At 46.3% G+C, this 16,844-nt stretch overlaps 3 protein-coding genes and 1 long non-coding RNA gene across 10 annotated transcripts; 2 read left to right on the forward strand and 2 right to left on the reverse strand.

The window, feature by feature from the left end:
* The first annotated feature begins 1,467 nt into the window (after positions 1-1,467).
* LOC127772671 (bidirectional sugar transporter SWEET1b) lies at positions 1,468-5,112 on the forward strand. The gene is made up of 6 exons (XM_052298627.1): positions 1,468-1,724; positions 1,851-1,887; positions 2,537-2,632; positions 3,927-4,209; positions 4,445-4,564; positions 4,657-5,112. The coding sequence occupies exons 1-6, from the start codon at positions 1,688-1,690 to the stop codon at positions 4,867-4,869; spliced, it is 786 nt and encodes a 261-aa protein (XP_052154587.1). The 5' UTR covers positions 1,468-1,687; the 3' UTR covers positions 4,870-5,112.
* Positions 5,113-5,156: 44 nt separating this feature from the next.
* Positions 5,157-8,920, reverse strand: LOC127772673 (uncharacterized). 6 transcript variants are annotated; one of them, XR_008017438.1, is made up of 5 exons: positions 8,458-8,920; positions 7,882-8,225; positions 6,627-6,756; positions 5,527-6,438; positions 5,157-5,430 (listed from the first exon to the last, which is right to left on the reverse strand). It is a non-coding gene; the product is annotated as an uncharacterized LOC127772673 (long non-coding RNA). The 6 variants fall into 6 exon arrangements; XR_008017441.1 differs by lacking the exon at positions 8,458-8,920 and adding an exon at positions 8,336-8,432; XR_008017443.1 differs by lacking the exon at positions 8,458-8,920 and having other exon boundaries at positions 5,527-5,610; positions 6,343-6,438; positions 7,882-8,427.
* A 137-nt stretch (positions 8,921-9,057) lies between these two features.
* Positions 9,058-11,821, forward strand: LOC127772669 (putative clathrin assembly protein At1g03050). Its single transcript, XM_052298624.1, has 2 exons — positions 9,058-10,047; positions 10,130-11,821. Exons 1-2 carry the CDS (start codon positions 9,150-9,152, stop codon positions 11,206-11,208), a joined length of 1,977 nt encoding a protein of 658 aa, XP_052154584.1. The 5' UTR covers positions 9,058-9,149; the 3' UTR covers positions 11,209-11,821.
* Positions 11,675-15,778, reverse strand: LOC127772670 (NAC domain-containing protein 78-like). Of its 2 annotated transcripts, none has more exons than XM_052298626.1 (6): positions 15,664-15,778; positions 14,152-14,957; positions 13,732-14,009; positions 12,864-13,226; positions 12,179-12,624; positions 11,675-12,097 (listed from the first exon to the last, which is right to left on the reverse strand). In XM_052298626.1, exons 2-5 carry the CDS (start codon positions 14,306-14,308, stop codon positions 12,202-12,204), a joined length of 1,221 nt encoding a protein of 406 aa, XP_052154586.1. In that variant the 5' UTR covers positions 14,309-14,957; positions 15,664-15,778; the 3' UTR covers positions 11,675-12,097; positions 12,179-12,201. The 2 variants fall into 2 exon arrangements, with proteins under 2 accessions (XP_052154586.1, XP_052154585.1); XM_052298625.1 differs by having other exon boundaries at positions 12,735-13,226.
* Between the last annotated feature and the right edge of the window lie 1,066 nt (positions 15,779-16,844).

A 16,844-nucleotide genomic window follows, 5' to 3' on the forward strand; every position in this document is an offset into this window, starting at 1 on the left:
TACCCTAGCTTCGGTTTAAAAAAAAAGAAAAGCTCATGGATTCTTCTCTCGTGTGAAGAAACAGCTCCAGCTGCAATCTGCATGCCAGGAAGCTGACAGAGCTGCAGGGATTCTGGACTGAATTTCTGAATATCACGTCAGTACATTACCGGATAACATTGCCACATGGACCGGGTGATGCAGCAGCAACAGCCTACAAAGTAGCTGTTGATGCCTTGGTGTGTGCAGACTTCAGAGACATATGACATATCCCAATTCACAGATGCATATGAATTTACTATACGATGCGTGGGTTTGGACCGATCGACGCATATACGTTCATGCATATCCTCACCCATTTCATGGTGCAAAATGCCAAGAACAGCCAGGCAGCTACACTTGGTCGTAGCCCGACATTTGTGTTTAAGTTTGACCATATCTTGGATTCTTGGGGCCTTCATCAGCAGTGTCAGATAGAGCACTTCCGTTTGCATTTCGACAAGTTCATCAGCTACTTTGATTGTAGTGTACATATCAATTTCGTCGGCGATAACATTACAATGAATAAGACGAGTAGGTTGTTTACATGGCAGATGCATGTCTGTGTGTTAGGCGTCCTCGTAATCTAAGCACATAGATTATAATGGACATAGAAGAAGCATGAGAGTTTGCATGGATCATCTGCAATGCTGCATTATTCAGGCAAGAGGAGCATGCCGAACTGACAACTGATTACCTCTTGTCTAAACTAACGTCCTCAAGTGGAATGATTATACTGTATTTAATTGCGAGGAATGGTCTCTTTCAAGAACTTAATTGCCAAATCAACTGATTAGTGATTTATTTAATTTGAGGAATCATTTTGGCAATCGATTAATTAGAGTATTGTGTGGGAATAGGTTAACTGAACCCAGAATACTCTTTTCTCCACCAGTGGTGTGGTGGAGGTCGGTATATATCTTTAGAAGATTCAGGGATTTCGTGTCGATGCAGCTGGAGAGACAACATGGCCGGAAAGCTAGCTAGATCATTCAAAACTCCATTCTTCTCTGAAAAAAGAGAGAGAAAAGATTGGACCTTCCAAACAGCGAGCTGACGATAGGAAGAGACACATGCATGCTGCTTTAGTCGGTTTTTTCTCTCGACTAATTAGCATTTATATTTGTTGATCATCTAACTAGATATACGATCTACTTCGACTAAGCAAGTCTCTATCTTAGTCGAAATGGAATACTGAATATATAAATATGAACGATGCTTCGAATTTCTGACTTACACCAGCTTTGACAAAAACAAGAAAAAAGAAGATGATGTGGAAAAGATACTGTTTACTTCCCTTGAGGCTACACGTCTACATTGGCACTCGTTTTCAGGATGGCGATGGCATCAACGGTCAGGCACTCACCCTTCTCCGCTATCCACACCCTCTCTCCCTCCAACTCTCTTCCTATATATAACCGGGCAGTTCATGTACCCACACACACACAAGAACACGCGCCACATTTGTCATTCAGACATTCAGTTTGTGCTGGCTGGGCACTTACTGCATCGATCGATCTCCTCTTCAGAACAAGAAGAGATCAGCTTTGGAGCTAGCTAGCTTAGCTAGCCGGCTGAGCTAATTTCGCCTTGCTTTGGTTTTTGTTTTTAGTTTATCTGAAGGAGAGGGATTTGTAAGTGCAAGGAACTAAAGCGGCATCTATAACAGATGGAGGATTTGGCGAAGTTCTTGTTTGGAGTTTCTGGTGAGTGTTACTCAGTACTCTAGCTTGATTATATTGGTTCCTGTGAATTTTGTTAGGTTATAAGAAGTATTTGGTGAGTGTTCTTGTTGGCTTTCTTCAGCTTACTGGTTGGTTTTGTTCTTTCAGGCAATGTCATCGCGCTCTTCCTCTTCTTATCCCCAGTGTAAGTATCAAAAGTTGATGCATCTCACTGTCTCTCTTTTGGACTGGTAGCTGTTATATTTATAAAGAGAGGGTCAAAGATGATAAGAAAAGTGGTGCCATAAATTTAGTGAGCTCGCCAAACATAGGGTTTCCGAAGTGGATCTTTTTCTCTGAAATTATGAAGTGTAATTGTAGCTAGATCCAGATACATAAACCCACATGATGCCATGAATGACATGCACAGCTTGTCTCGTAAGAAAGAGCTAGAATTCAAGGGGAGAGCTAGAATTCAAGGGGATCCATGCATCTGTTTTTACCTCGTAATAGTATATTTGGCCGTGTACATCCAGCAATTTTCTTCATCAGTTCTTTTTATATCCTCATAATTAATAGCATCTGTTTTTAGATGTAGAGGCCAGTATTTTTTTAAAAAAAACCCATATATTGTTCCAGCAATTTAAACTAGAAACTTCCGGCATACACTGTATTTTGCCACCATCAATTCCAAACAAGTCATGTTCTTTGTCCGGTTCTGAAATTATTTTTCTTGAAAAAAAATGTTTTAATTTTACTGTTGCTGGTTGCTGTCTTGCATTGAACAGAGGTATTACTACTGCTAGCATCTAATGAATTTGTGAACCAAAAAAACACACTTGTTTTTTTCACAGGCCTACTTTCTGGAGGATCATTCGGAGGAAATCAACAGAGGATTTCTCTGGGGTGCCATACAACATGACACTCATCAACTGCCTCCTCTCTGCATGGTAATCTTCTCAAAATATTCACAATAACCAAGTAACCGACATAACCTACAGTACAAGCTTAGCTACATGCCTCCTCGTATAAATGAACGATACAATGTTTTGGAAACGATTCTAGGTTGGTCGGTAATTTTCGTATTTACAATTTACTAACTATTTAATGGTTTGCAATATGTACGCCACTAAAATAAATATGGCTATAAATGGTCAAAAATGTTACTATTCCAACATAAATGTTACTTGTTCGGTCAAGAATTTTTGGTACCATTTTCAACCCTACCTCCATGCCTTTGTGAAGCATATAATCCAAAATTGATGAGATGGCATAATATTACAATCTGCTTAGAAGGATAGGACCTTGTAGAAAAAGTAGTATTTCTTCCGTCCCAAAATATAACAATTTTGAGCACTCAGGATTTATCCTAAAATATAATAACTTCACCAACGTTTTCTTCCCAACCAACCATCACCCTTCAGCAATCACTTTTCGCACTTACCTACACTTGTCAACCAATAACAACTTAATAGTTGTATCTACTTTCTTAATAACCGTGTCCAACTCTAAAATTTTTTATAATTTGGGACGGAGTGAGTACAAATTACTTGCTGAAAGGGCATAATCTATATATGAGGAATTTTGAAAAGGAAAAGAGAGTTAAACTAATTAGCATGAATATTCTATTTAAATAATTGTATTTTAAACGAAACTGGATAGACTAGCACATTGTGTTCATCCTTATTCCCATGTCACCTCAAATTGATTTCGATCCTGGCACTATGCCGTCAGAAAAAAGAATATTCCTATTTCTCTACAGTTAGAAAAACAGTTTAATTTCTGCGGTAGAAAAAAAAAACTTGCAAAATTTGAAGCGTCCTTTAAAAGGAATTATGTCAGAATGGACCGAAAATAACCAGAAATTTACGATCCATCTAAACACACTTTTAAACCTAATCAAAAACGTAATAAACATGGGACTACTATACATTTGTTGACAAATTTTCTTCTAAAAATTTGACATATGTAATTATAGTACAATCGTAGTGTAATTACACTGTAACTTGTAGGTATCGGGCTGATCAGATCTTAACAGGCCCTAAATAACAACACGACACACACGGTCAGGTTAGAAATTTCAGTCCGAAATTTCGTAACCCCCACCCCGGCACGATACTATATAAATTCAGTCAAAAATTACTATTTAGTTTGATTTCAAACAAATTCGCTCCGAAATTTTGGCAGAAGATTAAACCCTGCACACGGTTTAACGCTGCCGATGCCTTGTGTTGAATTGCGAAGGTACGGGCTGCCGTTCGTGTCCCCAAACAACATCCTGGTGTCGACGATCAACGGCGCCGGCGCGGTGATCGAGACGGCGTACGTGGTGGTGTTCCTCGTGTTCGCCTCCACCCACAAGACGCGGTTGCGCACGCTCGGCCTCGCCGCGGCCGTCGCGTCGGTGTTCGCGGCGGTGGCGCTCGTCTCCCTCCTCGCCCTCCACGGCCAGCACCGCAAGCTCCTCTGCGGCGTCGCCGCCACCGTCTGCTCCATCTGCATGTACGCCTCCCCCCTCTCCATCATGGTACGTGCCTGCCATTCTCGGTTTCATGGATTGGATTTTTTCAAAGAAAAATAGTTTTAATTATACGACGCAATCCGCCAAACCGGCTTATGCTAAGAGAACGGGGAAAAACTTAAACTAAAACTTAAGAAGAACTACGGCGGCTAAACTCAACTCCTAACAGCGGAAACTTCTTGGATTGGATTTCGTGGCGATTACTTGCTTGCTGATTGGTTTTCATGGTGAATCGATGCAGAGGCTGGTGATCAAGACGAAGAGCGTGGAGTACATGCCGTTCCTGCTGTCGCTGGCCGTGTTCCTGTGCGGCACGTCGTGGTTCATCTACGGCTTGCTCGGCCGCGACCCCTTCGTCACGGTGCGTGTCGTGCCCCACCGGCTGCCGGCGCCCGCGTGCAGCTCAAACAGTTGATTGATTTGATTGGTGTTCGATCGTTTTTGTTTGGACAGATTCCGAACGGGTGCGGGAGCTTTCTTGGCGCCGTGCAGCTGGTGCTCTACGCCATCTACCGCAACAACAAGGGCGCCGGCGGCGGCAGCGGCGGCAAGCAGGCCGGCGACGACGACGTGGAGATGGCCGAGGGGAGGAACAACAAGGTCGCCGACGGCGGCGCCGCCGACGACGACTCGACGGCCGGCGGCAAGGCGAGCACCGAAGTGTAGCTCTGGCGTGCGTCTCGAATCGGCTAAGATTTCCAGCGTGTTCTACTTCTACAAATAGTAATATTAGCTAGACCCTTGCTGCTTTGATCTTTACTAGAAAGGAGAGCGCGGCGTGGCGCCGCGCGCGATGGCAAATAGTTCTACATAAAATGGTTAGATAGTAGATACATATTTTGATAAATATGGTCTACATTTGTTTAATAAACAGAGTACAATGAAGTATAAGTCATCCTTGCGAATCCATTAAGTGGCTTAATAGAAGACAATACACCAACAAAGATGAACGATAAAAATGTGAATTGGGCTATAATTTTTATTAACAAAAAGGACAAACACTTTCAAATGCGTGTTCATTTAGGTGGATGCTCTGATTGGCATTCTTCTCCACCATAAAGGATTACAAGTGGAAAGAGCTCATTACAAACCACAATTTTGTCTGCAAACATGTTCAAACCACTTCAGCGCAGCTCTTCAAGCATGTAAGCATGTTTGCACCAAAAAATTCGGTAGCATCTTTTTTTTTTTGAATCGTATATAGCCCAATGCTCTTTCAAAATGTCACTGAAACATAGGGCATACATGGGTTAGAACAAAACAGATGTTTTCTTAATACCTTAGGAAGCATAATATATCCATTTCAACTTTTCTTTCGATTACCTGCAGCTGCATGCTCAGTATTCAACATGTCTTCCCAAGCACTTTTACATTTTGTCTAATCTGTGCATGTTGCTCCATATCTAGCTTCACCATCAAAACAATACATATATATTTTCAAAGACCAAAAGTGCAGGCATTCATGGTGTGGCCTTATGGTCCAAGGGCAATATTAATGTTAGAAAGGTAATGATACACTCTTGACTGAATTTAATAGCAGCACTGATCTCTTGCAAAAAGAAATAGAATCACGCTAGTAAATTATATGACGAATACTTGTCATGATTCACTTCCAAATTATTGTTGCAGATATTCTTTACAACTCCTCAATTGAAAATGTCACACAGGGTGAAGTATCATATCAACTGTGACAAAATCTAAGATCCCTCTCTATTTTTTGGCCTTAATCTTTATAGAAGTATAAGAACTTACCCTAAAATCAATTTTGATTGCTTCCTTTATTTGTCAGCTTATAAGACGTATCGCAAACAATGAGAATATTTTCCAGAAAAAAATCTAAAAGCATATTGTATTACTGGCTTCCTGTGCATTCGACCAAAAAAAAAAAAAACAGAGGCAATCATCTATTCATGTGCAGTACTGTACGGATAAACAGAGCTACAGTACAGGGGTCTTAAGCAATTCATTGCCTGGACCCTTAGGGTGTGTTTAGTTCACGCTAAAATTAGAAGTTTGTTTGAAATTGGAACGATGTGATGGAAAAGTTAGAAGTTTGTGTGTGTAAGAAAGTTTTGATGTGATAGAAAAGTTTGAAGTTTGAAGAAAATTTTTGCAACTAAACACGGCTAAAGAACCAACCTGGTGAAGCAAACAACCGGCGACGCAAGATTGCCAATTTCCTTTTCCTCCGAATGACCAAAGACTGGTACGAAGGACCAGAATTGAACGAGGTAGCTAAAAAAAAAGGTAACATGATCAAACTTTCCAAAAGCAAAGGAAAAAGACAAATTCAAATCTAATAGGCATCGACAAGCACAGCACGCTAGTCATACGATAAACAACTGGAACGAGAGAAGTGACGTTTACATTTCGGGCAAAAGGGGAGTAAAAATGAATATAGTAACGAAGGAAAAGGCAATTACCGGTTGATCGTGTTGATTCACATGCTGGCCGTGAGGAAGAACTCCTACCACGAAGGATTGCGGCACGAGGAGCTCTAGCAGATGATGCAGACGGCATAAACCAATACGACCAAGTAAGTATACCCAGTGCCTAATAAGATTTCACAAGTAAGAACATGGATATCATAATCTTACAGAAACAAGGAGGCGTACGATCAGTATAACATTAACACAGTATAAATGAAAGAACAGGGCAAACGTCGGGAGGGAAAAAAAAGAACAAAGAAGAAACAAATAACGAACCGGTCGTAGAAAGGAAAACAAAAAAGCTAGCACTGATGCACAGAGTAACCATATAAAGGGGAGGGGCAAGAAGGGACAGCAAGCAAGGGCATGGACACACATACAACAAACAATAGACATGCAAGCCGACACCTACACCAATAAACAGTGAATTAACTCGCCAGCACAACCTGTGAGAACAGTAAATACCACAGGAGGTCGACACGCACATGAATCACCCCCAGTAAATACCCCGCCTTCAAAGAAGACAACGCACGCAGCAACGAATCAGCCCACAGTCAGGACAACCGGACAGCAAGGTCGACAAGAAACATCAGCTCAATCAACAAAAAAGGCAGGGTAATGACAACCGCATAAATACATACGGTAGCACTAATAACAAATTAAGACCACTTGACAAATACACTTGAAAAGAAAAGTTACCAGCCATCACAGCAACCTACATCACCCAAAGAGGGGGGGGGGGGGGGGGGGGGGGGAGCGATGCCGCTTACAAACGGGAATTGGGCAGGTCCCATAAATATGACCATATGTGTGTTGACCCATAGTTATTTTTACCCCTTCCGAACAATGGTACCCTTTTTACTAACTATGTAAAACTGTAACACTGCAACAATGTTTAAAAAATAAAATAAAATATCGCACACAACAGCAAAGAGGGCAATTTCTCCTACACAGGGGCCTCATGAAAAGGGAAATTTTTTACAAGACCCAACACATGGAAAGGGTAAGCAAGGCGCATTGGGAAAATTTGCAAGCACAAAATACATGTAGGGAAAAAGTAAACAGCAAAAAATTGAGAAAAGGGCTAAAACCTGCATACCGTTTTGCTTGCTACCACCAAATACAAGAACAAGTCAATTTACATGCAGACCCATAGAAGAATCGCCAGAAAAAAGAACAAGAAATCGGCAAGGAGCACTGTGCAGAGCCTAGAAACCGACTACGACAATCAGCGGGAATAGAACAATACCTCACCAAGAACCATGAGCTGAGCCATTATAAGGAAAGTAGGAACGCCGAAATGCCAAGAACTCAGATCAGGCTGGGCGGGCGATGGCGACGGTTAGGTCCCTGCGACCGCTGCGTCACCCACGCATTGCAGACGAGGCAGCGCGACGAGATGGTTCGCCACCGGTGGACGCAGTCGTGGTGGAAGGCGCGGGTACATCTGGGGAGGACGCGGACTGGCCGTCCGGGCACCATGACGTGGACGCAGATCGCGCAGAGCTCCGTCTCATCCTCCTCGGCATCCCCGACCACCAGCGCGCAAATCCCACCCATCATCGTCGGCTCCTCCTCCGGTCAGCGAACACACTGGAAAGGAACACATTGAAGAAGAAACCGAAAGAAGCAGTCACAACAGAGGAAAAAGTAACTGAACCGGGGGAGAAACAGCTCTCCCCAAATCCACCAAATCGAGTCACCTCCAACAGAGAATCAGGAACAACAAAGGGGAAGAAGAGACTACCGGGAGGGGAACAACACACCCCCCCACCCCCAAAGTACAACAAAGAATGAAAACAGCACATCCGCAAGATGGACTAACCTCGACCTATTCAGGAACAGAAGATGACAAGCAGCAACGGCCACCGGCACGAGCAACAGGACGGAAAAGCTCGTACGAGCAAGCCAGCAGCGACGGGGAGACAACACCAATCCAAAGAGAACAAGAAAGACCCAAAAAAGTCAACAGGCCACACCATACAGAGAGAGAAGGAAGGGCAAAAGCACATGTGCATACCCAGCATAACTACCAACCACAAACACATCCCCAAAACAGAATTTTGTCTTCTTCACATTCAATTTGTAAAAAACGCAAGGGGCTAAACAGAAAAGCACGAAGGCACAAAGTACAGGACAGAGAGGCTAAACTGAAATAACAGAAGAAACAAATGGACCAAAACAGGAAATGGCCACATGCCACGCGCCATACAAAGCGCCATCCAACCGGGAACAAGCATCACAGTGACCGGCATCCAAACCCCAAACACAGCAACTAATTACCCAATTAACCGGCCTAACTAATTACATGACCGGCGCACCGGCAACACAAAAATTCACATACTCAGCCGACGAGCAGACTACAGTAAACAGGGACATGTAAATCAGCAAGGTAGCCAAAAAAAAAAAACCAAAAACATGAGAAAAACGGTGAGGTTAGGGGAGTTATTGATTGATGATTTGCAAGATGTAATTAACCATGTTTGTAATAACGAGATAATTAAACGAGAGTAATCCATGTGTCAAGAGGTCAAGCATGACCTCTCCCACACCGTCCATGGCGTCCATCCCCCTCCTCAATCCGCGGGCGACCTCTCAGCCGCCCGCAACCCTCGCGGCGCGCATTTCAATCATCGTCGTCTCCACCATCCGCCGATTCGTCTCAAACACCGGCGAGACGGCGAGCAGCCAGCGAACGTCGTCGCGATGCCGCCGAGCAAGCTCCGCAAGGCGATCGGCGCGGTGAAGGACCAGACGAGCATCGGGCTGGCCAAGGTCGGGAGCGGCGGCGCGGCGGCGTCGGAGCTGGACGTGGCCATCGTCAAGGCCACCAGGCACAGCGAGAGCTTCCCCGCCGACGAGCGCCACGTCCGGGAGGTGATCGCGCTCACGCTCCACTCCCGCGCCTACATCGGCGCCTGCGTCGCGTCGCTGTCGCGCCGCCTGGGGCGCACCCGCAGCTGGGCCGTCGCGCTCAAGACGCTGGCGCTCGTCCACCGCCTCCTCGCCGACGGCGACCAGGCGTTCGAGCAGGAGGTGTTCTACGCCACGCGCCGGGGGACGCGCATGCTCAACATGTCCGACTTCTGCGACCGCTCCCGCACCGACGCCTGGGACTTCTCCGCGTTCGTCCGCACCTACGCCGCCTACCTCGACGACCGGCTCGAGTACCGGATGCAGGCCAAGCACGGCGGCGCGGCGCGCCCTGGGCGGCCGCTCCGCGAGCAGCTGTACGCGTCCCCCGGGAACCGCTTCAACTACGACGACTTCATCATGAGAGACGACGAGGCCGACAAGGCGGTGGCGCTCGTGGCGAGGGAGACGCCGACGAGCGAGATGACGCTGGAGCAGCTCCTCGCCAAGGCGCAGCAGCTGCAGCACCTGCTCGACCGGTTCATCGCCTGCCGCCCCGTCGGTGAGCGAATCCTCCTTGCGTTCTCATTGCCATCGCCGGCGCGTGCACTGACATGGAAGAAGCGCGTGTCCGTCCGTCGCAGGCGCGGCGAAGACGAACCGGGTGGTGTCGGTGTCGCTGTACCCGCTGGTGAAGGAGAGCGTGCAGCTCTACTGCGAGCTCACGGAGGTGATGGCGGCGCTCGTCGAGCAGTTCCCGGAGATGGAGGCCGACGACTGCGAGCGCGTGCACGCCGTCTTCTGCGGCCTCGCCAAGCAGCTCGACGAGCTCGAGGCGCTCTACACGTGGTGCAAGGACGCGTACGTGTGCCGCCAGTCCGACGTCCCGGAGGTGGAGCTCATCACGCAGAAGAAGCTGGAGCTCATGGACGAGTTCGTCCGGGACAGGCGCGCCGCCGCGGCGCAGTCGCCGGAGCCACCCAGGCGAGAGGCGTCCCCCGTTGTAGAGGACGACGTGAGCGCCACCAAGGCCCTTCCGGCGCCGGAGGAGCAGAACGCCGGGGAGACGGTGCCTGCTGAGCCGGAGGCGCCACCGCTCATCGCCGACGGCGACGCCGACTTCCTGAACCTGAAGGGGGACGCCATGTCCGGCGAAGAGCACGGGCGGCAGCTGGCGCTCGCCCTGTTCGACGGTAACCCGGCCGGGTCGGCGCCGGCGCCCGACGCGTTCGACCCCTCGTCGACGGACTGGGAGACGGCGCTGGTCCAGTCCGCGAGCGCGCTCGCCCACCAGCGCGCCGAGCTCGGCGGCGGCCTTAGCATGCTGGTGCTCGACGGGATGTACAGCCAAGCGGCGGCGGCGTCGACGGCCGCGAACGCGCAGGCGTTCTCCGGCAGCGCGAGCAGCGTGGCGATGCGGCCGCCGGGGGCGCCGATGCTCGCGCTGCCCGCGCCACCCGGGACCAGCGGCGCCAGCGGCGACCCCTTCGCGGCGTCCATGGCGGTGGCGCCGCCGGCGTACGTGCAGATGTCGGACATGGAGACGAAGCAGCATCAGCTGGTGGAGGAGCAGATGGTGTGGCAGCAGTACGGCAAGAACGGCATGAGTGGGCAGGGCGCGCTCGCCATGCTCGAGCAGCAGCGGCCACCGCAGCAGCAGATGCAGATGCAGATGCTGCCCAATGGGGGTTACAATTACGCAGGGTATCATCGGAGTTCTTAGGTTGATCACTTGGAGAGATGTTCTCGTCGTTTTTCTTGTTATAAAGATGTTAATTATGTTACACTTTTCAAGTAAGCAATTTCCAAACATGTAGCGTAGTTTGCATTGCGATCTCGAGAGCGCCAGATTAGTTTGCATATTTTCTGCCTCTGGGCTGCACGTCATCGCTCTGTTCTTGGTGCCCATTGTACGTGCAATTTCAGACCTAACTTGCGCGGTGTTTCGACCCAAATGTGCCGGTCCGTGTTATATAATTCGGCACAAATATCAGCGTTGATTCAGCTCAAACGGGCGCACAATTTCAGGCCGTACACTAGCACAATTTCCGCCCATATGCTTGTACAATTTCAGCCCAAATACGTGCACCGTTTCAGTCTAAATGTGCACGTAAGTTTGGCCCACAGAAGTACTGTAGGCATGTGCAAAACATTATATAGTACCAGTAATCCATGCCAAAACAACGAACTTAGGAGAAGATTAATAGCAAGTAAATAGTAGGCCAAACCATGCAAACTTACATAAGTAAGGTTCAAGTGCAGTCATAACACAATACACACTAGTTTGATAAACAAACTTTATTCAGCAGCAAGTAAATAAGGTAACACAAAGCGAATATCTGATCCTCAGTAGCGCGCCAGGCTAGACAGGTTCGGATCATAGAGCATCGCCATCGAGAACTAGGCCAAACCGTCAAAACAATGTACATTGTTGGCCTCACAATGCTTGCAGTGACCACCAGTTCGAGCACTAGTAAATCCAGCAACAGTCCACGAGAAAGATTCAGCGAGGTTTGGCTTAGCTCGGAGCGGCAGCAGGTGGCCATGAAGACACATCTGTTGCGCAGTACTGCCAGCATATGGAATCCCACTAGGTCATCAGTATCAGAGTCCTGAAGATTTAATAGCAGCAACTAAATTAGCCCGAAATAATTAATACCTGGAAAACAAACAACTTAAAAACGAAACTGTACCTCTAGAACGGTTCTGGACTTAGTTATGACAGTGGGAACTGCATGCTGGGTTTTGAAGCAAAGCCACCGTTATTAGCAGCAGCAGGTAAATCATCAACAATGCGCATAGTTGGACGCGAGTCACCAGATGGAAAGGCAGCAGATAGAGTAGTACTGTATGTGAACTGATCCATGGGATAATGCCAAAATTGGTTGTTTGGCAAAGGATATGCATAGGATAATCTTGTGTCTGGAGCAAAGATATCATCCATATTTACATAATTTTCACTGTTAGGAACTCCAAAGTATGTGGGCTGTTGTTCAGTAACACCAGCATTGGACGGAGAAAATCCATCACCATTTGGCACACCCAATTCAGCAAGCCCTGCAATTTCATTGTACAGATCATTTGTGCTAACCTCAAAAGCATGAGCTTCAGCTTCAGACATTGGTGGGAGACCAGAGTGCTGCAAAATAAATAGATAAAATAATAAGCCCAGAGAAAAATCAGACATTTTTGTATGCCCAAGCATAAAAGGAATACAAGGAGATCTGATAATGAACAAGCTCTATCTACCTCCCCAACAGGGTTGCCATGATGAGGAGAATCAGTTAAAAACCTAGAAAGTTCCTCCAATACAAGCCCCTCAATTACAGGACTGTCTGCATTATTGACCACATTAGAACAGTTGTCCACAGAAACTACCTCATCACCAATAGATTCAACAGAGTGCTGGGAAGGCAGTTCCATGAGAGCACTTTCACCAGTAACAGTAATATTTTGATATGTTGATCCATTCCCAGCACATACATGAGGTAAATGCTGCACAGGTAGTTCCTCAATAGCTCTGGCAGCAACAGAAGGCTGAACACGTGTATCATCAGTAGAATTTACTACCTCTGAAGAGGGCAGCAATGGAAACACAGAAGTTTCAACATTTGGCAGCAAGGGAAACATTTCAGCATCTGCATGCTCCCATTCTTCTTCATTAAATGGAGCCCCATATTGCTCCCCAATCCTTGGACCAAGGCCACTTTTCTTGAAAATTTTGCAGAGGACAAAATCATCCTGAATGTTAAATTAAAAGAACTATTGAGTACAATATCCCAAATAGGATACATAAGAGTTATAAAACCAATAATAGCTTTGTTTTAACTAAATCAAAATCCAAAAAAGTACTTCATCGTTGATAACTGCTTTTCAAAAAAGCAAAATATTGGCTGGCATAAGAGTGAGAAAAATAAAAACAAAACAAAGGGTGCCTAGCACAATTTGCACTTTAGCCCCTATAAATCAGCACAAGGATCAATATTCTATTGTTTTTTATCTGTTTCTGGAGTTCTAAAATTTCTTCAATGATAACTACCGCACATAAAGAGCATTATTAGCCCAGCCATATTCCACTTCTGTTACTAATGGTTTAGAATACAATTTTACTTCCAAAGATAATAAAAAGGAGATAATAACAGAACGATGAACATAAAATAAGGAATTACTAAATCTTGATCACATAAAGCTAAGTGTAGTTGTGAGAGCTTACTCGACAAGCAATACGCATACTAAACAGCATTACCTTTGAGAAACCAGCAGAGACCAATTGATTGTCTTCCATTTTGTATTCGTACATCACCCAATCAGTCCTGTTGCCTTTAGGTGCTTTGCCTTCATGAAAAATCAGTGTTTTCTTTGACCCAACAATGCGAGAGTTAAGCTCAATCGTTCTATCTTTCCCACTTGTTTTCCAGTAACCATTTGGTGTGGAACGATTTGTCCTAGACCCATTAGGATATTTCTTGTCTCGTGGGCAAAAGAAGAACCATTCAAGATCTCTGCTCTGGAGACAGGATTGAGCTGCAGAAGATTGATGCATACAAATTAGAGCAAAATTGTGCATAAAATTGAGAATAAATGACAACTATTTGTCTTCGTGACCACTATTTTATCATTTATTTAAAGTTTCTAAAAACATCATAACATGAGAATTAGGAATTACCAGGAAGATCCCAGGGAGCAAATTTATACAGTTCAACATCTGATATAGCTTGAATAAGAGGCTTCTTTCCCATAATCTTCCTTTTCAAATAGTATGAAACAAGTTCAACATCTGTTGGATGAAAACGAAAGCCAGGTGGCAAGCAAGTTTGAGCCATCACTGCAGTGTATATCTTGCCTTCAGCACCAATAAGACAACAGAGACCTTTGTTTAAGGTACAAGCAGAAATGCTTCACTAAATAATGCCAATACCAATAATCAACAAGTGATCTAAGATTGACCAGTAAGGGAAATGTTTGAGTGCTCAAACAACAGAATTTAGGAGAACAAACAATCAAGAGAACTTAGGAGAGAGCTGCTTTTGATGCTTGAGCACAGAAGGAACAAGAGAGGACTTCAGAAGATTGTATTGCGTGAACACAGCAGGACGGTTCACGTTATGACAAGTGTCCTGAAGGGAGATCAGGAGGTTGATCAGACCAAAAGGGAGATTGGTCCAACCTCAGAGAGAACAGAAGACGTGATTGTTGAGAAACAATCTTCGGCAAGACTCAAGCAGAGTTTAGATCGAGCACTCAACCGACAAATGTTTCTGAACCCAGATGAGAGAAAACTTGAGTCTTGCCAATTATGCTAACTACAACTGATTCACATGATAGGAAGTATTAGCACAAAACTCCAGGTGATCCACTTGTATCAAGTGAAATCTCGGAATTTTATGCAATATATGAACCAGAAGTAGCAGGAGAGGAAATAAGGATATTCCTCGCTGACTTCAGCAGACATGGGTGATTAGGATCAAAATCCTGCAAGTAAAATAAGACAGACATAAGAAACATGAATGGTCATATAAAGCAGAAGGTACAGGTTTTCCTAAAATATGACATTCTAAACCCTTGATAAACCCTCATGAGCATGTCCAAACAAAGAAAATAGGCAGCTACTACTTTAATTTTCGGAGGAAACCGAAATAGAAGGAAAACTGAATATCGAATACGTATGTTACAACAAGGAAATCACAACTAGTTTTTGGTTGATTGATATTTCCCGGTGAAATCCCCCCAAAAGAGATAATCTTCCCTTCAATTGAGCCTGGAGAATTCCAGATCTGTCCTAAACCACAGGTCAACGATCAAACGGAACCCCCAATCAACCTAACCAAAAAAACCGTACCTAAGTCAACGCTGCACAAACCAATGCTCTCCAAGCAATCCAATCCTAAATTAGGCCCCAAAATCGACGATCAAATCGATCTCACACAAAACCTGCATCACATCCACCACCCTGATCCGCGACCCCGAACCTATCGACGAGACCAATCCGATCCACACAAATCCATCAACCCCCATCCCCGAATCGTCGAACCAAACCCCCAAATAGCCACCAACCCTACCCCCCAACCCCAAGACATCCCCCGACGCTAACCGCGCCCTAATCCAAAAACCCGCACAGAACCAGCGCGGATTGGAGATCGGAGCAAGGGATTCGAGAGAAAGATCGGGGTGAACTTACGCGGAGGAGGCAGGGGAGCCAGCTGGTCGATTGGGGATGCCGCGGAGGAGGAGGGAGGTGAGCGCCTGCGCCTGCGCCGCCGTCTGGTCAATGGAGAGGATGAGGATTTTCGGAGGAAGCAACCGCTCGCGTCGCTGTGATGGGGGCTCTTTTATACCCCCCCAGACGCGGTGGCGTGCGCTGGTGCTGGGCCGAGAGGCTGACGAGTGGGCCCCACGGAATCGGCTCTTTTTACTTCCGGGCCCGGCCGAGAAGCTGACGAGTGGGCCCAGGAGATCGGCTCTTTTGCTTTCAGGCCCCTCCCCCCTCCCCTCGCCGCGTCGTGCGGCTTCGACGAAGCTTCGCATGCACGCGACCTCGGTTTTGGCTTTTTTGCAGTCGCCTCCCCGGTGTTGACTTTCCTGCGTTGGTTTGATTAAAATAAGTGGAAAAAGAAAAGGTTTTGGAAGGTTTTTGGGTTGTTTTGGTAAGTTTCCCCCGACTCGGTAGTTGCCCGGCGAGTTCTTGTCATCTGTTCGTTTCTACGGGTGGTTTAGTGACTTGTGAGAGGCTGAAGTGTGGGGCCCTGTGGTTTGCGTGGAGGTGTGGAGGGGAGGTGGTGGTGGTCCCTACTTCGGTTACTATTGAGCCGCATTTGAGTGGTTTCTTATAGTTGGGCTTTATACTATTTGGGCCGACCAGATGTCTTAGCTCTCTGGTTTGTGTACTCCTGTCACCGCTGACAGCCTGGTCTTATGAAAGATTTTTCTTGTATTTTCCATAGTTAATTCGAGGGTCAATCTTGGTCAAGAATTTATACATTCAGTTAGGAGTAGTTTCTGCCACCTAAATTTGGCACCTATAGATGAAATAGGAAAAAATTGCCAAAGTTTGGAAAGTATCGGGCTTCCTTCACAGGGCCGGTCAGACCGCAGGTATATGGGCGGTCTGACCGGCTAGTAGGGCCGGTCTGACCGCAGGTATGTGAGCGGTCAGACCGGCAGGGTCCAAGTCCGAGTCTGTTTTCGTCGGGTCTTGGGTTTCCTTACTCGGGAAGGCATGTTTCGTGTTTCCTTTGGTTTCTATCCCGAGTTGGGCATGGAGAAGGGCCTGTAGGGGGCAAGACCAACCCCTATTTAAGAGACAAGGCCGGTTCATTATAAAACCGCCGAATACAATTTACTTGAATCGTTCTTTTACTA

Source organism: Oryza glaberrima, chromosome 5 (assembly GCF_000147395.1).
Source record: "Oryza glaberrima chromosome 5, OglaRS2, whole genome shotgun sequence".
NCBI lineage: Eukaryota > Viridiplantae > Streptophyta > Magnoliopsida > Poales > Poaceae > Oryza > Oryza glaberrima.

Excerpts from the sequence above, each read along its gene's own strand:
- LOC127772670 (XM_052298625.1), bottom strand. The coding sequence starts at position 14,308 with ATGGCTCAAACTTGCTTGCCACCTGGCTTTCGTTTTCATCCAACAGAT. Across the intron at positions 14,010-14,151 it reads TGCTCCCTGGGATCTTCCTG|CTCAATCCTGTCTCCAGAGC; the intron begins GTAATTCCTAAT and ends AATCTTCTGCAG. Across the intron at positions 12,625-12,734 it reads ATGGCAACCCTGTTGGGGAG|CACTCTGGTCTCCCACCAAT; the intron begins GTAGATAGAGCT and ends TTTATTTTGCAG.
- LOC127772671 (XM_052298627.1), top strand. The coding sequence starts at position 1,688 with ATGGAGGATTTGGCGAAGTTCTTGTTTGGAGTTTCTG. Across the intron at positions 4,210-4,444 it reads CCTCCCCCCTCTCCATCATG|AGGCTGGTGATCAAGACGAA; the intron begins GTACGTGCCTGC and ends GAATCGATGCAG. Across the intron at positions 4,565-4,656 it reads GCCGCGACCCCTTCGTCACG|ATTCCGAACGGGTGCGGGAG; the intron begins GTGCGTGTCGTG and ends TTGTTTGGACAG.
- LOC127772669 (XM_052298624.1), top strand. The coding sequence starts at position 9,150 with ATGTGTCAAGAGGTCAAGCATGACCTCTCCCACACCGTCCATGGCGTC. Across the intron at positions 10,048-10,129 it reads CATCGCCTGCCGCCCCGTCG|GCGCGGCGAAGACGAACCGG; the intron begins GTGAGCGAATCC and ends CGTCCGTCGCAG.